Source organism: Panicum hallii, chromosome 9 (genome assembly GCF_002211085.1).
Source record: "Panicum hallii strain FIL2 chromosome 9, PHallii_v3.1, whole genome shotgun sequence".
NCBI lineage: Eukaryota > Viridiplantae > Streptophyta > Magnoliopsida > Poales > Poaceae > Panicum > Panicum hallii.
The window spans coordinates 7,214,889-7,240,696 of NC_038050.1; the positions used below are offsets into that span (position 1 = coordinate 7,214,889).

Genomic DNA, 25,808 nt, shown 5'->3' on the forward strand with positions numbered 1-25,808 from the left:
ATCTCAAGCATTCTCAAGGTACTCCTCTTCAGGAGACCTCTCCCTTCTCCCTCAGCTGCTTTCTGCCTTCCCCATCGCTAGCACTGCGCGCACAGGTCTAGCGAGAGCAGGGCCTCCGGAACCTCTACTCGCTGAAGGTCCTGCACGGGACGCGGGCAATTAGGTTTTTGGGGAGCGTCTTGACGCGACTGCTCGCTCCCTGAACGACTCCTTCGTCTACGCTCGTGCGCACGACTACTTCGTCTACTTCCCGGCGTAACCGCTCGTGCGAACGACTACTTCGTCTACTTCCCGGCGTAACCGTTCGTGGGACTGCACTGCGAACATCTTCCTGCAACGACATAGTTCGGCTACTTCAAGCAAGGCCAGTCGAATAGTATGTCTATTCCAGCTGGTAACGGCGCAACCGGTGCCTCCGGCACTGGTCCCGCCTTGGGGTACTTTTTAAACCTACTCTGGTTTAATTCTTTGTTCATGCTTATTAGTGAGAATAACATGAACACGTGCACATATATTGTACACACCTTATCACTCATTTATATCATGAAATTGATATTAATATTTGGAATTAAAATATACCGAAAATTGCCTAGATTTCTAACAAAGACGGGAGCTGATTGATCCTTAGGCTCAAGAATTGGCCAGCAGCGTGCTCGTGTAACGTGACCGCCGGTGTACTGACGGTCTTCACATAGCGCGACACATCTTTGACAAATCAACCGCGATGTACTCCAAAGCAAGATCAAATCGTGTGCTTCATTTTCTAAAGGACCAATGAAACCGGGTTGGACCAATGAAACCCGTTCATGGGCACGTCAGTTGTCAGAGTACAAGTTGCCAATGGGAGCGTCCAGCGTCCTCCTGTTTTCCGGACCAATCAACTCCCGGAGTAACTTCCCCAGTGTGTTGCTCCCGAATAAAGTGAAAAACCGTGGCTTCCTGCACCGGTAATTCTCAGCTCAGCTGAGCGGCTAAAACAAGCCCGGTTACTTTCGAGCATCCGGATAAGTTCAGTGAGATCACGTATTAGGTACTGAAATGAAAGGCAGAGCTCGGACCATTCCTTTTCACAAAATGGGGGCGAAAAGGAAGGAACGCATCACGGGGGGTACTTTGGCCTCTGACCCCTCTTCGGAGCAGCTGAAAGCAGGATCGACTGCGTGCTTAGATCCACTGAACCCAGCTTTCGCGAGCATTTTTAAACACGATGTATGCATACACAAGCAGAATCCACGAGCTGGGGGAACTAATTTCTCACGATTGGCGGAGCTGAAAAGCCCAGCGTCATTAGCATTTAACAAAACCTCCCTCTGTCAGTGTCAGCTTGTTGGCGCAGGCGGATGTGCTTTTCACTGTTGCGGTTGAGGGATGATGGAAGCGGAGGCGCTGCCTTTTGACAACACGAGCTTTTGTAGGAATGGACCAATGGAGCCAGCATGTAATGTAATATAATGTAATGGTACACCTTTTGATGTGTGCCAATGGCGTCTCGCCGCCCTCGAGCTGGATCCGGATGATTGCCTACTCGCCCTGCTGTGAGTGCACTCACTGCATCTGAATTGGATGGGGTGATGTAGTGTCCTGAAACCTTCGTTGTTCGTGATTTCTGCATTAACCCTGCTGCTGAACCGATCGAGCCGCATGGTTTCATAACTTCAGCGCTGATCCGTCGGTGGTGCTCTGGGAAAGAGAAGCGCAGATTTTCCTTTAGAAAAGTGGGTATGTTTTATGCCCTTTATTGACCTACGTGGAATTACGACCCAAAGCCTATATAGGCTACAACACGTGCTGTTGATTGGTACTTGTACCTTCACCCACCAGCGGATCCAGTGGGTTGCACGGGTATGGTGCGGCATACCTCTTAAGTCCAGCCCCATAAGTATACATGTAGTCTATAAAAAAAGTCCAATTTCCCTTCCGTCCCGTGGCCGCTCGACCCTCACGACGCGACTTGCGAGCATAAACGTCCCTCTGCCCGAGACCACGCCGATTCCCCCGCCGGCCTACCCCTCCACTCCACCTCCAGACGGCGGCGCGCGGCTCCCTCCCTTTTTCTCGGCGGTAGGCGGCGGGCAGCCTGCGCGCCCCGGCTCGGCCCCTGCGCCTCGTCCCCCGGCAGCCGGCCCCAGCTGGGCAGCCCCTCCTCGGGAACCCGTCTCCAGCCATCCTGGTACCCCTAGCCAGGTTGCGCAGGGGTGCCCTTGTGGCCGTGCCCCAGCCCCCAGCTGGTGAGAACTCGATCCCCTCTATTTTCCCATGCATTTTCTTTAGTGTCCCCCAAATCCCAAGTGTTGCGAGGGCATTTTCTAGTATGGATTCTATCTAAACCAAGCAGAGAAATAAGATGAGTAATAGTCTCTTGGATGATTGCCTTGTCACATTTACTGATAGAGACATTTTGGAAGATGTGGATGAAGATGATGTAGTTAAGACTTTCATGGCCATTAGAAAACGTAGGCTTAAATAATAATGTTGTAATCCTATTTGCTATTTAAACCTGTATTGTTTATATTCCAAACTATTAGTGTCTGTTTTAAAAACTATCTATATTGTAATTTAAGATTTATTATACCATTTAGCAGTTGTGTACCGAATTGTTGGGTAATTTTATAAAACTTTACCAATTTGCTAAATGGATTTTACCGGTTTGCATATGAACATTTTGATTCGGAATACCCCGTACAAAAATTCTAGCTCCGTCACTGTCTACACTGATACTACTACCAAACCACTTGAACCCGGCAGAAAATGCACCTGAATTTTGTTGTTATCGTGGTTTCATTTTTACCTGAAAAACTCAGGTGCACGCACATCATACATCATACATGATCAAGGTATTCGATCAGAATTCGATAAGAACTTGTTGCTCCCCATCATGCATAGGCACAGCAGGGGCGTTCCACTCCATCTGTTGCTCACCTCTCACCAATCAGGCAATCGCCGGTCACCCGTCGCAATCTTTCTCTCCCCCGGTGAACAATCCTTTTCGACCTCTGCGCCAGCTTTAGGAGGAATCAAGATGAGTGGCGCTGGCCCGCCGGCCGCGATCGTACGACGGAGGATCGGCCGGCGCGATCTCTACCGACAGGCCCGTGACAAGCCATCTCACTTCTGATCCGATCCCCGCGTGAATTGACACTCGGGGGCGCAATTATATACGCCACATCCGCCACCCGTGGTCGCGGACGGCCCGTGGTACGAGCGCGAATCTCCAGGACCCCGGCCGCAGCCAAAAAGCCCGATCCGGCGGAGGAGGCGGGCATCTCCACCGTCTCCTTGCCGACCCGACCAGCTCCCCCCGCCGGGAGACCCACACGCACAGCGCAGCTGCAGCTATCGGTCGCCTCACCACCCGATCCCGGCGATCGCTCGGGCACTGTGGCGAGCAGCGAGATGCCTCCATGGATCGCGCATGCGTCTCGGCACAGGTCTCGGATCGGCCGCGGATTCGCCGTACAGTAAGGCGTACAGTTTCGTATCGCTCCGGACTTCCAAAGCTCCTCGTGTGCACGCGGTGTCTAGACCTGACGATCCAAGTCGCTCTCAGCGGATCCTCGTGTGTGCACCCGGTGATTGCGAATGCAGGCGACAGGCGAGCGCAGCGCACACCCCCGACACCACTGCTCCTGTACAGAGCAGCCCACCGAGGGGAGACCCGTGCTCGATCCCACGCGGCCGCACCAGCCGCGAAGCTGACATTCGCCGGAGATCGTAGCTTTGACCCCATGAGAGCGAGCTCGGGCTCGAGCCGATCGTGCGCTGCTTTGCAAAGGTCTCGCGGGCGACAAAAGCAGGCCGCTTCAGCGGGGGAAAAAAGCACGATCGCGCGGGGATACACATGCCGTCGTCGTGCCCGCATTAGCCATGGCTCCGCACGGATCGCGCCGCTCGCCGGCGGCCCGGCACTGCACCGGAAGTCCACCAGGTGCCGGCCGGATTGGTTGGTCATGGCTGGCTGGCTGGCGTTGACAGCCGCCGAGGGCAATGCGCGGCGAGCGATGTGGGGGCGACGGAGACCAACCCCGCGCGCGCTGGGCTGGCCGGGAGCGCGCGGACGGGGACGTTCCTGCGTGCGTGCGTAATAATGCAGCGCCTTTCGCACGGTGACGCGCGCCCGCACTAGATTCTAAGCCCATCCGCGCGCGCGCGCGGCCCGGGCCACGGGGCAAGCAAGTTGCGACTTGTTAATCCCTCGCACCGCGCGACTCGCCAGTTGCCACCACTCTCGGGGGCGCACTCGGCAGGCACCCGGCGCGCGACGTCGCGGCTGGCTCGCTCCGGGAGCGCGCGCGGTGCGGGGGTGGTGTGTGTGGGGCTGGGCGTGCACGAACGCCCGCATGCTTAGCCCCTAAGCAAACAAGCGAGCGGGGTAACGTCACGTACGTGGCGCGATCCCGATCCGCCGGCCGTGGGCAACCGGGGGCCGTGCAACACATGGGTCATGGGATGAAGTCATGCGTTTTTTTTGGAGGGGGGGGGGGGGGGGGGGGGGGGGGGCGTGTTCTTTTGGGAGCAACCAGCCAGCTTCGGTGCGTGGTGAGTGGGGCCTGCGTTCTCTACGTTCATTGGATGGGACGGGAGTCTTCGGTGGAACGGCAACTTGCTTGCGTTGGGTTCTCTTCCGTTTCGTGTGCGATTGTATTGTTAGTGCACGTCAAATAATGCACATCTTTTTTAAAAAAAATTGCTCTCTCTCCTTTTGGGAAATAATGCGCGTCTTTTGAACTACTGAATCTCCGTTAAGCTGGCCCGATTCGGCATCTGATGATGTGATGCGGAAGGCAGCAGCCTGCTAGTTGGCTACTTGCAGTAGGTCAGGCGTATGGCTTGGCATTTTAGTTGTGGGAAAAGATTTGGGATACGTTTGGTTGAGCTGTGAGCTGTGAAAAAACTGCTATCAGATATCTGCTGTGAAAAAGCTGCTGTGAGATGTCTGCCGTGAAAAAGCTGAAAGTCGTTTGGTTCAAACTGCTGTGAGTTGTTGATTGTGAAAAAATTATATATTGTCTTTATGCAAATTGACAGCATACAATATTTCTTTGTGACGACCAAATTCTTTTTCCTTTAAATCTTTATTTATGTATATATGAAAATATTTTGAGTTAATTTTTTGTATTATTTTTTTTATTTTTTCATATATGAAAATTTTTATTTTCTTATATATAAAAAAGAATTGAAAGGGTATATATGTGACCAATATTAGGTGTGTAGTTTTCATAAATTCGAAAAAGCTGCAAAAGCAGGGTACAATCTGCTTTCAAATTTGTACCACAGAAAAGCAGTATTTTTAAAACAGCTGCAGAAAAACTGAACTCGTTCAACTTCTGCTTTCAACCAAACGCAGCCTTGGTCTTGGTCTGCTGCTAAGAGGCTGGCAACCTGCTTTCAAATTTGTACTATAGAAAAATATTTTTTTAAAAGCAGCTGCAGAAAAGCTAAACCCTTTTGGTTCAGCTTCTGCTTCTGAAAGTAGAAGCAGGTTGAGAAACCTCAACCAAATAATACTTTTGCATTAATCACATCTATGTCCTTATTTTCACATAAACCCTCAAATTTCACGTAATTCAACGTATTTATTACATTTTCTCTCATAATATGATACAAATTGGACACCTAGGGTGTCACAAGCTTCCTATATTTTTGGTTCTACCTCCCATTCTTACCCAATTAGCACTAAAGGACCCACATTTTTCAGTAGGCCTTAAATATCCTTTTTTTCCTTTTGCACTTAAATTTGAATACACATACATAAGATCAAACATGCACACTTTTCACTAAAATCCAGGATTTATAATTCTAATTATTTGAATGTTACAATCTTATCTTCTAAAAAGAATCTCGCATAGCAGAAGTAGGTTCAGAAAGCTCAACCTTTTGGTTCAGATTCTGCTTTCGGAAGCAGCTTCTGAGAGGCTGGCAATCTGCTCCGATGGCCATGTGACTGGACAGGATCGGTTGGTAACAATTCGTCTCCACAGCGAAACAGTTTTGCATGCACATCATGGGTCCTTTTTTGGTCAGTTGGTATCGGCCCATTTGTCTTCTAGGCATCTAGCCCAGGTTAGTCCAACACGGATTTAGCCCGGCGCCCGGCAGACCTTTTCTGTTCAGCGCGATCGGCCCACCACGTATAACCCTGTGATGTGGGCCATGGAGCACAATCCAAGGACATTAGGCCCAGTATAGGCAAATCAAGGCCGCAAGTCAATATAATTGTGGGTTCTCTTCCAGCAAGGCCAGATTCGGCCCACCTTAGAGCTGGGTCCGTCACTGCCTCGCCCATCTGCGGACGATGACAACCTTCTGTGTGATCCTCGGAGGAGGTTGTCATCGTCCGCGGCGGTGAAGGCGTCCCACTGACTCATCACCGCACATGTAAGGCTCAAGGCCCGAACAAGGGTGAAGGAAGAAAATAAATGCAACGGGCCGAAACATATGCAAATTTGGCCCACAACGTCAAACAATAAACAAATCACAACCCCACCACGAATCCGCAAACAAATCACATCCGTAAAAGACCGAGTGATAACATGAAACAAAATCAACCGAGCGATGAAGATGTATAGAAATCCCGCTCAATAAATCCACCTTCGCTGAAACTCGTGTATGTTTTTTCCACTGATCTGAGAGCCGCGAACCAGAAAAGGCGACGGCGTACGAATCCATCATGACACTTCATGCCAGCGTGCATCTGGCCTGAATAATTCCGTTCACCTCGCGACCCATGCCGTTCGTTCACGTTCGGGGGGGGGGGGGGTGGGGGGTGGAGAAGACGAAGAAGACCCACGGACTTCTCCCCCCAACGATCACGTGCTCCGATCATGCTCGCGCCGCGGCAACAGGGCGCGCGCACGCGCCGCCCGTGCCCCCGCCCCCTGTACCCTAGGCCCTAGCGCGCCGATCGACGCGAAGCCACAGCCGTATCCGCCGAAGTGACACTTCGTCAGGTACCCGCCGCCTGAAGCAAGGACGACGACGCTCGTGGTCGTGGAGGCGCAATCCGGCTCGGAGTGAAGCTCGAGGAGCAGAGACCGGGGCCGTGAAACAATGATGCGCCAGCGCCACTGTCCACTGAACACAACAATGCCCGCATGATGTACTTGCAGCACATACGCTCTCTGATGGCGCCGGCGTTTTCCGAGGCAAATCTTTGCCTCCCAATCGAACGGGTCTAGGGCATTCAGGATACGCGAAAGCAGGCCATCATGTCGCTAACCCTCGGTGCTTTTCAGCATCAAAACCTAGCATTTGCTCTCATTAGCAGGATCTGCGAGCACGGGGATCCATAAAGAACTGGGGCGTAGAGAGAGTAGGGATACTTGGGCTTTCGACTTCGCGCGCGAGATCAGGAGTTAGCTAGCCCAGAGTTGCAACGAAGCGGAGAGTACGGTGTGTATCTTTGGGGAATGATTGGTGCCACACGGACGGGCACCTCGGAAGCCGCCCTGATACGATGCTCTAGTGTATCTCCCTTGAAAGCCGTGGGTGCTGTCGACGCGAATTGCTCGCCGCGGCGGAGCAGTGCCGCGCCCTAGCAACCGCCGCTGCTGTGACACTGGCACTGTGCCGCCGCGGGACAAGGCGCCAGCCTGCATCCGGCCTCGCCGCGCGCGCGCGCACTGTGGCGGCGTTGCCACGAACAATCGGGCATTGTCGTGAGAGAGGCAGACAGCCGAGAAGTCCTGGATGTAAAGATACGGGCAAGGACAAGGCGCGGTACGACCCTCTGTTGATCTCGCTGCCGAGAACGCACGAGAGCCCTGGACAGCTGCCCAGCTGGTACAGTGTTCTTTCACTTCTTTGGCTGTTGCAACTCGCAACCCAGGCTTGGCTGTTTACGACCCGAGCAAGGCAGCTGCCACCGGTGATAGCGATCGGTGTCGTGTTAGCGTTTGAACACTTGAACCCTAAATCAGGTCGAGCTAGTCTTGGAGACCTTGACGTGGCTCTAATCTATTTCTTCCTCCCCGAGCTTGCTGATGGCCTGTTCCTTTTGCCAATCATTGGGTGAATCGTTCGATCCGCGCGTGATTTGACGCCTTTGATTCATCTTGCTAACAGACAATGATGCGCGCGCGGCGGGGTTTCTAACGAAGTCGCCGGAGCGCCAACAGTTTTGTGGATGTGGCTCATGAAAGGAATTGGCGAGAAAAAGACGGCGATTTCTCCAGGAACTTCCAGTGCAGCTTTCACGCCCGGTGCCTTTAAATTGCCATAGGACGAGGAGTGCTGGCTCGATGTGCCTCCGTTGGTATGATCGCCTGCTGACAACCTCCACCGTGTCTCTTAACAACTGTGCGCTATGTCACGGCGTGTTATTACTGCTGCATCTCGGATCTGCATTGTTTTTGTACACACACATGGCGAAATTTAATCGCTGCAGCACAACTTTATAGTCAAACGAAATCGGATCCTCTAGGACAGAGATGTCCGGACATGGCCAGAAAGGTTTTTGGGTCACGCCTTGGTTTCTCGACGAAGCAGAGATAGAGAAACGGGATGCATTCTTGTGTTGATCTGGCAGGGGGGGGGTGGGGGGGGGGGAGTATGAGTAGTAGAGAATTGTAGTTTAAGGTGGCAAGAATGGCGCCCAGACACGTTGGTCGATTTGATCCGCATGTGTGCGTTTTTTATGGAGGAGAATACGGGTACAAATCCACAACTTTGTAAAAGAAGAGAAAAATATATGGCCTTGAAGCCACGACTTGAATCATGTGACCCGTTTGGACGTTAGCAAGCTTTTCTACTTCATGTTGGAATCAAAACGTTCCCTTTGAATTCCTGCACAATTCTTCGCGAGATCTCTACAAGCATCGTGCCCTACCCTCAAGACTTGATTGGTATCATGGGGCGGGGGACCTCTGTACAGATGTGCACATCTACAGGGTGATTCATAACCTAGATAATACTAGTAGCATCCGTAAGTGCCCCCCTCTTAACTAATAACGCAAGTAAAGACTGTGGGATATGGTAAGTAAATCCCTTTCTTGGATATTCCAACACACAAGGCAGCTTCCGCCAGTCCCTCTTTCCTTAATAAATTACCGGTATTGGGAAAAAGAAAGTGTTACAACAGTTCCCTAATACCTCTACCTTTTCTAAATAACTATTGGTTTGCCTCAATAAATCATCCCAACTTCCCTCAAATAAGTAGTATTGGGGTATCCCGATAGATGAACATCTTATCGGAAAAGATTTATTGCTCTAATAACAACTACGAATCCTAGCGTATCTCCATACTACATCCATGTCTCCTCTCTATGCTCTGTCCATCCAGATCCTGATGATCGGTGCCTAGGAGGGGATAGGTAATCAAGAACGTCACCTTCCCCTCCTTGTAATCTTAGCCTCAACCCAAGCTCAAACTGGTCACCGAGTGAGCATAGGGTTCCAAAAAAATCTTCCATTTTTTTTAGTCCAACCCGCACCACTCATTCTCATTTCTTACCGATCCACCCTGGCCAATAATATCTGCGTAAGCATAACTGTTACCCGGTTTGGAAATGTCACCTGCCAACACAAAGCCCCGGTCTCGACAGCGACGAGCCAGTGAAACCAAGGGAATCATGGCAACATATCCCTCGAAGGGGCTTAGACTCCCACGCGTGTCCACTCGCCGGAGTCTCTTCGAAAAAACAGCAAAACCTACAGCGACGCCAGGCAACAACAGCACGTACGCGTCAGCAGACGGCGCCGCGCTTTGGTTCCACCCTCACGTCATTTTCCGCGCCTCGTCGGGCCGAGCTCGCTCGCACACGCCGCGCGCGCAGCGCAGCGGTGGCCTGCCGAGACAGGAACGGGCCGACCCGAGACGCCCAGCCAGCGCGACGCCGTTTTCTTTGTCCGGGGGCTGCTGGGAGGAGGAGGAGGAGCACCCCACGTCGCGATCGCTGATGGAACAAACCGGGCGCGTCGGGGATCTTGTGGTGGTTGTGGGCTAGCGCGCTTTTTGCCGCGTCGGCGTGGCCACCTGCCGTTTTTGCGTTGGTATTGCCTTCGGCGAGGGCGGCGGCGGCGGGTGGTGGATTATTCGGCCGCCTTCGAGGCTTTCTGTTACGGGCAAAAATCTCCTCCCCAGGTCTGAACTCTGAACTCCCCGGATGCCTGCTGAAAGTGCCGGAGGCGTATCTGAAATTCTGAAACGCGTCTGACTGGTGTGTTCGCCCTGTGCTGGCTTCAACAAGGAACTCGATTGCGAGACCTTTTGCTGAAGCATGGGACCCGCTTTACTTAGCAGGAACTGAAGCGTTACGATTTCGACCAAATGTCCCCTTCAAATTTGCGATGGAGCCGAAACCCAATCCCCGCTGAACTCAACTCTTCTGCAGCACAGCACCGGCAAAGTTGATGTCACGGTCCAACCGAATGCATCCTGAAGCTAGCCAGCATCAACGGCCAGCCAAAGCAACTACTTGCTCGGAGCTCACCTGGTCAGCGTCCTGGCGTCAGCAGACACAGCAGTTTGAACTTTGAAGATTGCGATCTGGACGCCAGCACCGACGCGTGCGTGCATGGGAGAAGCTGATAAAAGAAAAAGAAAGCTGCGAGGAAACCCATCGTCGGAAGGCGAAGGAAGACTCGCTCGTCAACGACGGGATCCTAATCATGGCTCACTAGTTCATGGGGGTACGCATAATCCACCAACTTGATCGGTCTGATCCCCACGGGCTAAAACAAAACCCACCAAACTAATCCGTGAACCGAGCAGTTCACACCATGCTTTCGTTAGGTTCAGATCCTATAAGTGGCAATAATACAGTGTGTGCGTACCGATCATGCGTGCTCGCATTTTGTTTTTTTGAATGTACGGTGAGATTGGTATCCGGCATACTCTCCAAAGCTGACAGCGACTAAGAGCTCAACTAATGATTTGGTTTGGTGGTTTGGATGTACCAAGGTTTCCAATAACCACTTGCTCATGAATGTTGGTGCTATAAGACTTATCCCAAACTGCTATGCATATTTCTGAAAAGAAAGTTGTAATTAGCTCTCCAGCAGTTATCCTTTCAAAAAAAGACCACGCCTTTGCTTGGTGGCTATGTTGTTGTTACATTTGTTGGTTACATGAATGGTAGTATGTAACCTGTACATGTAGTGTCGTCGCACGTGCAATGTGTCTATGGATATCAGACATGTTTATAAACTAAAATAAGTACAAATTTGGTCGTATTTGAAAAGCGCAATGTTATCCGTATATATCAACTGCTTGGTTACACATATACTTTTGTCGCACTTTGGGTTCCCTGGAGTATGGAGAGCCCTCGTATGGTTTCCCTTAAAGAAACAAATTAGCTATGTTGCCATTGTATGACTTCTGTTGTGTTTTGTTGTCCGCACAATCGGTTGCCTATAATTTTATACGCGTAACTTTTATCACGTTGAACATATTTATACCAAACCGACACAAATTTGGTTGCATTTAAAAAGTGCAATGCCATCCGCTCCTTGGTGACAAGGGCCTTTTATATTTTCAATGTGTTCCCTAGATTGTGGGAGCTTTCATATGGTTTTTTTTAAAGAAAAATCCGCATTTCAATTGTAGATATCAAATATATTTATACCGTACTAGCACAAATTTGACGTATTCAAAAAAAGAACTCTTACGGTTTTTCTAAAGAAATTTATTAACAACGTTAGCATTGTGTAGCTTTTGTTGTTGTTTTTGTTGTTTACGCTTATATCGTTAATACATGCACCTTGTCGCATTGCAAATATACTTGTGAATATCAAACATGGTTATACTAAACCAACATAAATTTGATTGCATTGGAAAAGCGTAACGCCTGTAATATGCACTCTTTGGTTACATGATGTACTTTTATCTTGCTACTATGTTGTCTAGATGGTATATTGTTGGATATAAAGAATCAACCCAAAACATTGATTCGTTTTCTCTCCCGGCAAGATTCCTAATAAAACATGAACATTAACTAACAAATCTTCTTCTTTGAAAGCCGCTCATGGAGTTCCACGGGGACACCTTGTACTCCTGCTGCTAGAAGAAACCGTCAACCTGAATACCTGAAGACCGAAGTACCATTGCATCGCATTGGAGTTGGCGAGTTGCCATTTAAACCTTCAACCGTCTACCCGACACCAGCCACCAAGCAAACAGAGCAATGCGAATCGAAGCATGCCTGCCCAGATGAAGTCAAGCGGACACGCTGTCAAAACCAAAGTGCCGCCGACCCCACACGTCAGCCGCCGCGACACCCCAGGTCCGGTGGGTCCCGCTGTGTCGGCGGGTCCACCCCGTCGCGCACCCGAACCCAAACCCGAATCCTCGGCCGCTGCGTGCAGCACGGGCGCGGGACGCGCGTTGGCGTTGCCGCGCCCACCGACCCGTCGCGGACGAGGACGGCGGGTCCACTCGTGACTCGTGCCGCCCCCGTGGCCCCACCACCCCCACAACCCCGAAGGGGCATTTCCGTGAACTGCCCCGGCGTTCAGGAGATCCGCGCGGGGAGCCTCCCGTTGCAGCACACGCCGAGGAGCGCCGCTGATCTCAGCGATGCCTGGGGGCAGTACGGTAAAAGCGCCCCACCTCGCTCCTCGTCCATTCTATCCCCTCCCCTCCTCCAACCCCCTTGCACGCTAGAGGAGTACTAGTACTAGGCCAGTACTGGCACCACTCGTAGCCCAGATCAAACGACCAAGTAGCCAGCGGGAGCACGAGAAAAAAAAATCGAAGCGAAAAAAGCGGAGGTGAAAAGCTTGGGGGAGAAGAGGGGGGAGAGGAGAAGGGGAGGGAGCGCAGCATAAATCCCGAGCCCCAAATCGCAAACCCTAGCCTCTCCCGATCTGCAATGCGGCGGGTGTGAGCGTGCGAGGGTGGGGGGATGAGGCGGGTGGCGCCGGCGATGATCGCCGTCGGCGGCGCTGGCGGCGAGGAGACGGCGGAGGGGGCGGTCGTGGAGAAGACGCTGCAGAACGGCGACGTCTACCGCGGGGGATTCTCCCAGGGCGCGCCGCACGGCAAGGGCAAGTACGTGTGGGCGGACGGCTGCATGTACGAGGGGGAGTGGCGGAAGGGGAAGGCGTCCGGGAAGGGCCGGTTCTCGTGGCCATCCGGGGCCACGTTCGAGGGGGAGTTTCGCGGCGGCCGGATCGAGGGGCAGGGCGCGTTCGTCGGGCCCGACGGCGCCACCTACCGCGGCGCCTGGGTGGCGGACCGCCGCCACGGCGTGGGCGCCAAGAGCTACGCCAACGGGGACTACTACGAGGGCCAGTGGCGGCGCAACCTCCAGGACGGCCACGGTCGCTACGTCTGGGCCAACGGCAACCAGTACGTCGGGGAGTGGCGCGCCGGGGTGCTCTCCGGCCGCGGCGTGCTGATCTGGGCCAATGGGAGCCGCTACGACGGGGTCTGGGAGAACGGCGTGCCCAGGGGAACCGGGGTCTTCACCTGGCCCGACGGCAGCCGCTACGTCGGCTCCTGGCCTGGGACCTGCGTCGACCTGCCGGCCATAAGCGGCACGTTCTTCGCGCCGGTGGGCGCGGGGGCTGCTGGTACGGTCAGGAAGAGGTCCTCCGTGGAGGGTGTGGGGGAGAAGGCGGCGCCGCGGATCTGCATCTGGGAGTCGGAGGGCGAAGCTGGGGACATCACCTGCGACATCGTCGACGCGCTCGAGGCTTCCATGCTCTACAAGGAGGCTGCGGCCGTCGCAGGAGGAGCAACGTACATGCGGGCACTGCCCCAGAGGAGTACCCGGCGAGCGGCCAGCGGAGTTCCACGCTGGGCGTCGTCCGCGGCCACCACGCCGGAGTGTAAGCGCCCCGGGCAGACCATCTCCAAGGGACACAAGAATTACGAGCTCATGCTGCAACTGCAATTGGGCATCAGGTGAGGTTTTGGTGCTACTGTGGTTCACTCACAATGTTGTCAGGGCTTTGGGAGATGTTGTGGATTTCGATTGTTTATGGCTCTGCATCTTGCAGGCATTCGGTGGGAAAGTCTGCAGCGGTGCCGATGCGAGCTCTGAAACAGGCAGATTTCGACCCGAAAGAGAAATTCTGGACGCGATTCCCACCGGAGGGTTCGAAGGTCACGCCGCCGCATTCATCTGCGGAGTTTCGGTGGAAGGACTACTGCCCCATGGTGTTCAGGTGTTTGTCTTCATATCCCACCTCATCCATGTTTGTCTAGTACCCTAGTTGCCGAGTCGTTGTTCATCTAGTGTTCTAATATTAACTGGGGTGTTGGATTCTGCACTACAGGCATTTGAGGAAGTTGTTTACTGTTGATCCAGCGGATTACATGCTCGCCATCTGTGGCAATGATGCTCTGAGGGAGCTGTCTTCACCCGGGAAAAGTGGGAGTTTCTTTTACCTTACCCAAGATGACCGCTTCATGATTAAGACGGTGAAGAAATCAGAAGTCAAGGTAATATTTCTGGTTACCATTGATGTAAGCATGCTAATCTGCAGTAAATTGTATTCTTTATAGGAAATGATAGGATTGTGTAGTCAGTTATGTTAGTTTGTGTTTATCATAAATTTAATTGTTGGATTGTATTCCATCCAGAAAATGTGATTTTGTTGGTGGTGCTCCTGCGACCCTGATTTGTGTATTATGTTCTTTGTTTTGTACTATTAAAATAAACAAACATGCTACTAAGTACAAGTAGTCACATAGAAGAAAACCTGTCTTTATTGCTTGTGTGGGCTAATTCGTTGCTATCTTGTTGCTGCAGCTGCTAATTCGAATGTTAAATAGCTACTACCAACATGTCAGTCGGTACAACAACTCTTTAATCACGAGGTTCTATGGTGTACACTGTGTGAAGCCCCTTAATGGACAGAAGGTGCGTGATATTTACTATTATAACCTCTTATTGAAAATGTTCTCAGCAGTCATGGTGTCTGACAATTTCCGTCTCCAGGTCCGATTTATTGTCATGGGTAATCTGTTCTGTTCGGAATACCGGATTCATCGCCGTTTTGATTTGAAAGGTTCATCCTATGGCCGAACAGCAGACAAGTTTGATGATGAGATTGATGAGACAACCACTCTCAAGGACTTGGACCTCAACTTTGTCTTTCGCTTGCAGCGATCTTGGTACAACGATCTTCATGAGTAAGTTCAACTGCTACAACATCTAGGATATCAATTTTACTTGCACTGAAATAACAATGCTAATTATGGAGTTAACTGTGCAGGCAACTGAGACGAGACTGCAATTTTTTGGAATCTGAAGGTATTATGGATTACAGCTTCTTGGTAGGAGTTCACTTTTGTGATGACATCTCTGCCTCAAAGATGGGCTCATCTACGTTTACTGCTTCTCCAAGTAAGTTAGAGCAGTTTGATTTGGACCTCGCTAATGTCAAGTATGTTGTTCTAACAATTGCAATGATCCTTAACAGAGCTTTTAACGAAGAGTGAGTCATTTCAAGGTGGCGGCACACCAGAGCTGTGCTTCTCAGATGATGATTTTGATATGATACCTGATTGCCGCCGGTAAGTTGGAGTGTTTTTATATGTGCATCTCTCTTTTGTTGTGACTTGTATGCGTTGCATTTGTATGGAATCGGAGCTGCTAACTAATTCTAGTTCTCTATTTAAAGAAGCGTATCCCTTGGAACAATAGCACCACATGATCTGCTAATTGAATAACTAATGAGTATGTTCCCACCAATTTTTTCGTGAGGGGATAAATGTTGCTCATAATACCACTTTTTACATGCATACCATATATCTGATGAATAAACATTGTTTACTCTTCTGGATTTATGCAATATTTTGGCACAACATTTTTGAGTTGAGTATAGCAGCAAGTTTTGATCTGAAAGATAAATATACTGCAATACCATAACAAAAGAATTTATTGATCCTTAATTTTAAAGATGTCAAAGAGATGCATTGTTTTGTTTATCCATAGTCAACCTCGGAGATAGCAGTGGAATTTATGCTTTGCCGTGAGTTCCCTGAATTTTTTGCTCATGCCTTGATGAGTTGTACCTGGTGTCCATCTTGTACGAGACTTAGGGCTGTCATCATAGCGTAAACTTCATTGCCACCCAATTGGCTTACACATGGATGCGTTTTTGGCAAAGTTGGGACCTAGTTGTTTGCTCATCTGTATCAGAGATGATTGGTCCTTCTAGTTAAAAAGCAGCCAATGCTCCAGAACTCAAAACTTGAATAATTTAATCAGTTCTCTAATGTCGCCTGCCAACATTTTTTAAATTTTTCAGGAAACCTTTGATTAGACTGGGTTCACACATGCCAGCCCGGGCAGAGCAAGCATCCAGAAGGAGCGAGTTCGACCCGTATCTCTTCACTGGTGGTGGTTTCCTGTTCCCAAACCAGACCGGTGAAGTGCACGACGTGATTCTGTATTTCGGGATAATTGACATCCTCCAGGATTATGACATCACAAAGAAGCTCGAGCATGCTTACAAGTCATTACAGACAGACCCCAACTCGATCTCTGCTGTGGACCCGAAGCTCTACTCTAAGCGGTTTCAAGACTTCATCGGCAGAATTTTCGTGGAAGACGGCTAGTAGGCATTGGGTGGAGATGCAGCCTGAATTCCATGCGGAGGCCAGAGCACCTGCAATGATTCGGAGATGGTTTGGACAGTTTGTTTTGTGTGCGGTAAAGCAGCCTCCACATAATCGCCAAGAATCATCTTCATCCATGGGGATCCGGTAAAGCAGCTGCTCATCTGCTGGACAAGTACCGTCGAGCCTCGATCAACAGTGCAGGGGATTTGAGTTTGAAGCAAACTTGCTGCTCATTCGCTCTGGAAATCATCGAAGTGGCTGGATTTTGAAGGGCAGCCATGAGATCGGAAGATTTTGTCTGTAAATTATGTGATTCGGCGGGTGAGAGATTGGTTCTTCCAGCTCCGTTGTAGCAGTAGCTTTTTTTTTCCTCAATTTTGGTAGAGGTTTTCTTTTCCATTTTGGCCCCTTTTATACATCGGTCCGATGTAAAGAAAGGGGTAGGGGGGTTTTGTTTCCAGAAAGAGGTTATTTAAGGCTGCGGCAGGCAGTGAACAATAAGATCATGTACAGATACACCTTGATCCTGAGAATGGGTGGATTAGAATTCAATTCGGCATCTTCATGACCCGTGGGCCCCAGCCCCCTGCTTCTCCCTCTCTTTTGTGTTGTTGGCTTCTTCCTTTCCCAGTATTTATTGTACCTTGCCGTAGCTTTTTGCAGGCTGGAGAGAGACTGGGGAAGCTTGCAACTCCTTGACCTGAGGTGGGTGATGTGTCAGGGGGAGAGATGAGTGTTGGAAGTGGGGAAAAGTGATGGGAGGGAGGGGAGCATGAAAAGACGAGAAAGATGGGGGGCACACCACCCCCCAGCAGATGGTTAGATTGGAGAGGATGCCGATCTCATCTCTCCTTTTTTTCGCTCGTATAACGCCCAAACCTCGATCTGCTTGCTGATTCCGGCAGCTAATCCGGCTCACCACCGGGTGTTTTGGTCTCCGGTCCCCAAAGCCCTATCGGATCAGCCCCACCGAGATGCAGATGGGGTCGTTCTCTCCTTGGGCTGCACAAGGGAGCGTCTCGAGCTGTGGCCAGCGGATGCGGACCAGATTTGGGGGGCGTCATGGTCCACCCTCCCTGAGCTAATGCAGATGGCCACAGGCGTGCTTAAGGGCTAATGGTCTCGTACTGCGCCTACTTACGAGTATTTTTTTTTTGCTTTAGTCTTATAGTGTACTCCTATCTGCTTGCCAGCAAATTACCTCAGTTAAAAATGTGCTTCTCTCGGGCCTCAATTGGAATCTCTCCTCTGACTCTTTGGCCTTCGGGGACTGTGCAAGCCTATAGCTGCATGCCACGTGGATGGAAGGTTAGTGCCTTGTGCTTGGTGGTGGGCTGGTGGCTTGGCTTGCAGTGGGGCGCAAGAAAAGGAGAGGCTTGGTCTAAGCTGTTCGATTTGATGGATTCATCTAGGCTTATTTGTCAAGCCAACCATGATCCAACAAAGCTTTGTTTGGCATAAACAAAAAGTAGCCATTAATGTATAAGCGTCATGCCTTTTGATAAAAATGTGAATTTGATTTGCGTGGTTGACCATACACTGCTTCTCTTTCTCTAAAACGTCTGGGAAGGTGCTCGCGTGATGTTGCTTTAAACATATACACACATCCTAGTTATAAAAAAAACGTCTGCAATTATATGTGACCATGCCAAAAAGGAATTTCTCTAGCTTAGAAACATCTCAAGACCTCTTTTTATTAATTCTTCCGGTTAAACAAAGTTTCTGAATAAAACCGGTTAAACAAAGTTACCCTAATATGGCAAGACTAGGAGCCTGTAGCGGTAGCTGGCACCGTGACAAAATACAAATCCCTCGGTATGCAGAGCGATCTGGAACGCCCCCTGACGACACCACCGTCTTTCAGCTTAGGACCACTTCATCCCATTCTATCTTTGTTTGGCCTCAACACGAGCTCGCCACTTCCCTGCGATGCTGTGTGCCTGTGTGGTTGCTGCACCTTTTGAAGCAAACAAAAACCCCACTAATAAATCCACCTCTAGTCCTCTACACTGCACACCAGCCAGGTCAAAGAGCCAAGACGCATGGCAGTAGCCATGCCCCGAGCCTTTCCGTACCGTTCCATATACACGAATGGTCATTGTCATTTCCTCCCCCCCTACCTGCTCTACGCACGCCGTCTGACCGCATCCCCTCGCTTTATTTATGCCGACGCCTTGCCATGCCATCTCCAGAGACCAGACTCCAGTTTTGCTACAGCCGAAGTCGCCCGGTTTGAGAGGCTCCCCGCGGCGGCGTCCGTGTCCGAACAAGCAGACGATTCGCTGCAACAAATGCTCTGCTTTGTTTAGCAGCAGCGCGTGGTTTGACGCGGCTGCCCGCGACACCGATACGCCGTAGGATTGTACTCGTACGACGGGCACCGCGGCTATGCTACCAGCACTCTCTAGCAGAGTTCCGGTTCGTATCTGCCATAACACGCGGAAAGGGATGGAGATCTCTGCAAATCCCAGGCCATGCCGGGGGGAACAATTTTCTTTCCGGGTTCTGGTCAATGGAGCCGAGGGGCGGGCAGCGTGGACGCGCAGGAGATTCTAGCGTGGATCTCTTGACCTGCTCCCGGGATTTGTTTCGTTTGGGTTGCTGTAAAAAACTTGGGGGCGGGGGGAGCACTAGGGGCTGTGGAGTGAGTGCCTTTTGCGCCTCCAGATGGAGAGGAGGGGAGGGGGCTCGCCGCTCGCGTCGCGCGGATTCCCTGCGGCGGCGGCCGTTTCTGCCGTCCCCGCCGGGGCCGTGGAGCGCGGGCCGACGCGGGGTTGGTGTTGGTGGGTTGCCTTGCCGCGGTCTCGGCGTCCGCGCTGGGTTGACGACTCGGGTACAGGTGCCAGGTCAAACTCACCGGTTCGAGCGATGAGTTTCAGAAAATTATAGAAAAATTATTCATCTGGTTTCTAGTGGAAGTGAGTTGTACATTCTGACTAGTGACAACATAATACTACGTGGTTGTTGAAGTTTGTTTTTCTTCTCGTAGATCGCATGAGCGTATCACGGTTACTGATCCTCTGATTTGGGAACTAGAACATGCAGGTCAAAGAGAGATCCACAGTGATCTCGTTCTGTGATCACAGGTCACTGCCACTGTTTGTGGAGCCTTTCGGTGCCACTGCTCTTACGGCGAGGTTTACGCACAGGCCGGGGGAGCGGTGTCAGGTAGCAAGTACCCCACTTCTGCACGTGAAATATTAAAACGGTGGCATCAATGTCCCTCATGCTACCGTATCCATGCAGGCTCGTGTCTGGGGCCGCGGCCTGGCTCATGGTGTCCCTGTCCGCGTACGGACCGGACCGGTTCATCAGCAGCGATCATCAGTGGTTCCAGTCGCCAAACAGCCTCCCGAGCCCGGCTAGCGGTACGGCGCTGCTAGCTCGCTTCGACCACTGCCTTGCCTTGCTTATCTCCATGGCCGCTGGTGAGCAGCGCATGCACGCGCGCGTTCGTACCCTAGTACGGCGCTCACTATACCAGCATCGCTGCATCGGCGTGTGTAGAGCATGCAGCAGTGGTTCACGTGAAGCTTTCAGTGTTAGCGGTGGTAGTACGCGCAGCTCCAGCGATTAGTTCCTGCAGTGGCGCCAGACCGACCTGTCCGCCCGCATAAACCTCTGCTTGCTCGATCACGGGGTGGCGACGGCGTACAGGTCTCGGCATGACGGCATGGGGCATGGAATGGACGCACGCATATATCGCAATGCGATGACTGCAAAAAGTTGCCTGCTGTAGGCCGTCCTGCGTTTATTTGATCGCGACTCTACCGGCGCATATAAAACGGGTCGCATCGACGGATCATGCCGCGTTCTTTTGTTCGGCTGAGATCGCGCCCGACGCATGAATTCGATGGTCAGATCCTTGTAAAAGTTCTAAGATCGCGGCGAGCAGGTCGTCCCTCGCCATGACCGTCCATCCGCTCCCAGCACGCATGGACGCATGCATCGGGCCGGGTCTGCGCAGCCTTAGGATTCATTGGCGACTAGCGTGTTTCATGCTACACCGCTCCGGCAACATTCCTTGCATTGTGCTTGTATACCTTGCCTAGCTACACATATATAGGCCGTAACATAAGATCAATACAACCTTGGGCCTTCTGTTCTTCTCTCGTCTCCGCCTGCTATTTCCCGCGGCGCAGCCCGTCTCTTGCCTGTAACAGCACGCGGCTTCAGCTGAATCCACCACCCTTCACCGGAGCATCTGCTCGACTCGACCCTGCCCCGGAGCAAACATTCCCACGCGTCATCAACCTCAACCTCTGAATATCTGCAAGCTGCAGACGGACGGCCGGCCGGCTTTTGGCGGCATGGGTCAAAGTTACCGCTGCAAGGTTACCAACCGGCGACCCAATCTAGTGCGTCCAGCGGTAGTGGGGTGGCATCATCCTACCCGATCCTCTGCCCCTTTTGATCGGCCAGAATCCACACGCCCCTTTCACCCAAGCCTACCGTGATCCACAACAGCCGCTAGCTTGAGCAAAGGCCATTCAATTCGTGGTGAACCGTGACGGTTCACTGCTCACATGCTCGAAATCGTATCTAGGCTCCGGCAGCAATGTGGTAACATTGTACCGCTACGTTTCTCTCTCTCTGCCACCGTCTTTATTTTTTCTCATCAATCTTCCCAGCATGCACGGTCTAGGCACCAACTTTAGCTTTGCAGGCAGGCGTCTTTGATCCGCCCCGAATGCATCATGGGGGCTCTTTTTGGACCGTGGCTGGAGCCTTCCTTTGCGCCATAAAAACGGAAACAGCCTCTCGGTTGCATATGAGCCTACTAGTGCTTCGCTAGCAGCTACTGCTACTACAATAGTGTGGCCACTACCACTACTACAGCTACACACTGCATAGGCCATGCAGGGCTAGCTACTGCTCGTCTGCTCCCAAGTGTGGTAGCTGTCGAGCTCTACAGCTGCGGCCGCGTACGCGCCTGCTTCTACTTGCACGTATACGAAGATCTGAATACGCAGCTGATGACTAGCTGCCGCGCCTGCGCAAGACCATCCCTGCACGCCACCACGGTCGTCAGCAGCCAGCAGCTCGCGTGTCTCTCCGAGGCCTGTGTGCAGCAGCAGCTAGGGCTAGCTCCGTCAGTGACGTGTCTCGCTGCGGCTCTGCAGGCTGCTACTGCCTACTGCTGGCTGGCGCCGGAATCTTCCCTCTCCCTGCCAAGGAGCCGGAACATTTCTACATCGCGTCCGTTTGTTCCCGGCTCCCTTTCCTCGCCGCGGGACACGGGCCACACGGCCAGCTCGCTGGGGTTGGGGTCTTTGCGACTTTGCGTGCGGTAGCAACAGGGCTGGGATTGCAAGTTTTATCTTGGGCGGAAGCAGGAAACGAGCGCCGGCATGGCATAGGAGGATCAAAGCCAGTGCCTGGGCTGTATGGACAGCCCAGATCTGGGCATGGAAGGTGGTTGTTCTGCAGATCCCGGGGGCCGTGGAGCATTACAGGCAAAGCTAAACGCCTCAACCTAAACGGGGCGAGGGTCCTGCTGAATGATTCCTGGAGTGCGAGGAGGGACCACCTGCACGTGGGGCCCGTCCCCGGGCCCTTCTCTCTCTGCTCAGTACGACCTCCGGGCGGAACAGTCTCGTCGTCCGTCCTTTCCCCTTTCTTAGCCGCTCCAACCTTTTTTATTCAGCGTAACGCAATGCAACGGAACGGAAGCAGGGTTTGCAGGAGACAGCGCCCCATTTGGCGAAAGGGACGTATCTTCGGAGCCCTAAAAAGAGCGTTGCGAGGCCAGAGGGCCGTGGACCCCTGCCACCCTGCATGCTCGTTGGGCCCACCCTCAGGCGGGCAGGCCCACACGACAGTACAGCTCCAAAGGGCAGCTGCAGCAGGACGGCATGATCAGCCTGGGCTAGGCCAGGGCGCCACGGTGACGGACTGGCAACCGGACGGGCCAAAACAGGAGCGCCTGCTACTGCAAGTCGCGCCGGCGTGGCCGCCGCGTGTTCACGAGCTTAATGCTTGTGCTAGGAGTAGAGTAGTAGCTTGCAAAGTTAGCGATGCATTAGCAGCAGTGGAGGGCGTAGGCTTAGCGCTAATGATGGCGCTAATTGTGGTGGCGGGCTGTGGATCATGTGCCACCCGGGTAATCATCGGCCGAGGCGCGGCGCAGGCAGGCATCATGTGTCGCGGCCCTGCATCATGCAGCCACGTTCGGCGCCCGCACACGCGCGCGCCGCGCAGGTGGCATCATTGCGGGGGTGGTGGCGGCGGTGGCGGACCGGAGCCTGGAGCGAGGTGGTAGGGTGGCCGGCCGGACTTGACCGATGTGGCCGTTCTGGGATAGCACCCGAGCCGGGGCTCTTGGTTGGACTTGGACCGGCTGGATCTGGATGAGGAGCGCAGAGCGTGTGCGTCGAAGAAACGTGACCGGGGACGCTAAGCGAGTTCAGCGCAGTGCGCTCTCGGACGTTCAAATTCAGCTGGCAATGCTACTATATTCGTTTCTGCAATCTTGCATCCATCTGAGTCTCATTTACCCCTGTCTGTGCTGTCTCGGGTATCCTTTTACCCTTTTCTTTCGAGACCCACGCTCTGATTTCATGGCTCCTGGCCCAGCACCCAGCAGCAGCGCCTTGCGCTTTTATGCCGCCGCCCAGGCACCCAGCCCGGCCCGGCCGTCCAAATATATTCTGGCGTCTGATGAGGCAACAACACACGCATTGACTGATCGACCGATCGATCGAGTCAGAGATCAGAAATTTACTCGGCGCCGCAAGGCAAGGCAGCGCGGCCGCGCACGGCAACGGCAGCCCGAAGCCCTTTCACATCGCCGAGCACGCCACTGTTCCAGCGCCCCTGCCGAGCGGCTGCAGCGCGCCCAGGCGCCGGCTGCCTTCTCGGGTTGCCCTGCCGGTTGCCGCCCAGCCGCGATGCATGGCCCTGCCCGGTGCCCTCCCCGGTGTTTTTTTGTGCTACAGTAGCGCTGCTTGGATTGCCGGCCGGTGCAGTGCAGGCCTCCATTCCTCTGCATCATTCCCGGTCGCCGTCTCGAGCCCTGCCCGTGGGCTAGCCTGCGGGGCTCCATGGCCTGCCCGTGCCCTGCCACAGAAGTTTCCTGTTCCCCGTCATGGGCTCATGGCGGAACTGTGCCATTTTTTTTTGCTTGTCCCTGAAATCTCTGCTTCATTAAACTTAGCCACGGCATCGATCGTACTCAAGAACTACAAACTTTTACTGAAAGACATAGTATACGCTTTCAGTTAAGATTTGGCCGTGACAGTTGGTTCCCGTCAACAAATTAATGGTGACGCTGACGCGGATGCTAACACACGGACGTACAGGGTCGTCCTACCTACTGCGTGCCTAGCTAACCGAGAACAGGGCTGGACCCCGACCCGGACGCGAGCACGTCACGTGCTGCCGTTGCTGCCCGATCGGATGGCACGTCCAGTCTTGCCGCGCGCTAACCACTCGCCGTCACGCACGTACGTGCTGGTGCCCCGTCACGTGCGTTCCCGTCTGTCTCGGCCGGCCAGCCATCAGGCCAGCAACTAGCGCCAAGCGTACGACCTCCGGGGGAATGGGTGAGTGCACGAGCGAACGGTCGTGTCATCGCAGCCGTCGAGATCGCTGTCGGGCGCGCGGACCCGGCCCCATCGCGTCGTTGTCACCGCAAAGGGCAGGGCCGCGGCGCGTAGCAGAGCCGCCGGACGGACGCCGGGAGCGTCCCCGAGCCACCCCCACCGAGCGCGCGTCGCGGCCCGCGCGACCGGGTCGAACGAGCCGTGCCCGTGCCCATGCCGGCGTCGGTTAGGTTCCGTTCCGCGACCGAAGGCGACGGCTAGTTGGCAGCGGCTCGCGTCGCATGCCACCCGACTGCTGCCTGGCCCGAGCAGCAGCCATCCGCGCATTTACTCGTCTGCCATGTGGGGCGCGCCGCGGGGGGGCCGCGGTGCCGGCGGTTCACGCGGCAGCGGGCGGGGCCGGCGGAACAGAAAGGTGGCCGGCCGGCCGGCGGCCGCAGCAGTAATGGAGAGGTCGAGAGGAGCAGCGGCCCTGCACACATCGCGCTCCGTCCGTTCGACCGTCCGCTCTCCATTAATTTCAGAGCACGGCGAAAGTGACCGGAGCAGGGAGGGCTTTGAATGCCGCTGAGTGAGGGGATAGGATGAGTGAGGTTGAGCTGCTGTGCTGTGCGCGGCGGACGGGGCGGAGGAGATCGTTCTGTCCCAGCCCAGCGCTCCTGGTGCGTTGAATTGAACGCGCCGGCGGCCGGCCGAGAACCTGTGAGATGTGATGCGGTTTTTCATCGCGACTTTACTGAGCGCACACAACATTGTTGCGCAGGAGAGTTTTATGGCGGACGAGGTTTTCATGAGCGTGGCCGCGTGGGCTGTCATGCACCACGACGCTCGGCTGTTATTTTCTTTTATTGCCAGACGTTGTGTTGTGTGTCTGTGTTTCAGTTTCGCAACTTTTTTTTTTTTGAGTGGGATCAGTTTCGCAACTGGAAGGGCGAACGGGACGGCCCGATGCTGCACACCGATTGGGCCGTTCAATGGGCTCTAAGAGGGAGGTGGCAAATGAACCAGATGGACTGTATGTATATATATCTCGCTCCGCAGGCCTGAGATAGCCCAATGTCAATGCAACGGACAGAAAGTCCATTTTTTGGCTAAAAACGGAAACATTTTCATTAATTATACTTTTAATCATTTTTTTGCAAAAAAGTTCAGAGTCAGATATGTATAAAATATGCTTCTACCACCAGCTACAGCCGGAATTGATTCCACACCCCTCGACTCATGGATTGATTCCAGTTCCCAGTCTCCTGTTATATCAATTTTGTTGCGATTGGTTTGTGACCCGAAATAAATCCTGCTCTCATATCCTATCATAAAAGCTTCTTGTTGTTATACGTATCATTCCCGACCCAGAATAAATCCCGTATAACTTGAACGAGGCCTCAAAAGGCGGAATTTAAAAACAGCTAATTCAGAAGGCAAAAATTTAACTTTGCTGTTTCAACAGGCGAGATATCCCCTTTTTTGCGCACATCTTAAAAAAACCATCACTTTTCATATGGGCTTGGATGAAGATAAAATTTATATAAAAATATAGTGCTTATACCTAAAAATTTTTAGTTCACGGTTTGTCCATTTGAATCAGTTTCTGTACCAAAATAATCGATAATTCAGATCTCTATTTGTAGACCTAAATTTTGTACAACCATGATGTACAAGTAGCCTATGGTGCTTCAAGATATGCAAATGATCAACAAAGTGACCTCACTAGCACTACGAACGGTCCAATGTAATGCACAAATTCACACCCTCTC

General features: G+C 52.7%; 1 protein-coding gene across 1 annotated transcript; it reads left to right on the forward strand.

Annotated features, from left to right (window-relative positions):
* Positions 1-12,604: 12,604 nt before the first annotated feature.
* Positions 12,605-17,078, forward strand: LOC112875963 (phosphatidylinositol 4-phosphate 5-kinase 1-like). Its single transcript, XM_025939975.1, has 8 exons — positions 12,605-13,843; positions 13,939-14,106; positions 14,218-14,383; positions 14,694-14,804; positions 14,883-15,076; positions 15,160-15,290; positions 15,367-15,460; positions 16,198-17,078. The coding sequence occupies exons 1-8, from the start codon at positions 12,840-12,842 to the stop codon at positions 16,505-16,507; spliced, it is 2,178 nt and encodes a 725-aa protein (XP_025795760.1). The 5' UTR covers positions 12,605-12,839; the 3' UTR covers positions 16,508-17,078.
* The last annotated feature ends 8,730 nt before the right edge of the window (positions 17,079-25,808 follow it).

What these genes read in the sequence shown, in the direction of transcription:
- LOC112875963 (XM_025939975.1), top strand. Translation starts at nt 12,840, where the DNA reads ATGAGGCGGGTGGCGCCGGCGATGATCGCCGTCGGCGGCGCTGGCGGC. An exon ending in TACTGCCCCATGGTGTTCAG is followed by an intron (nt 14,107 to 14,217) that starts GTGTTTGTCTTC and finishes TCTGCACTACAG; the next exon opens with GCATTTGAGGAAGTTGTTTA. An exon ending in AGCCCCTTAATGGACAGAAG is followed by an intron (nt 14,805 to 14,882) that starts GTGCGTGATATT and finishes TTCCGTCTCCAG; the next exon opens with GTCCGATTTATTGTCATGGG.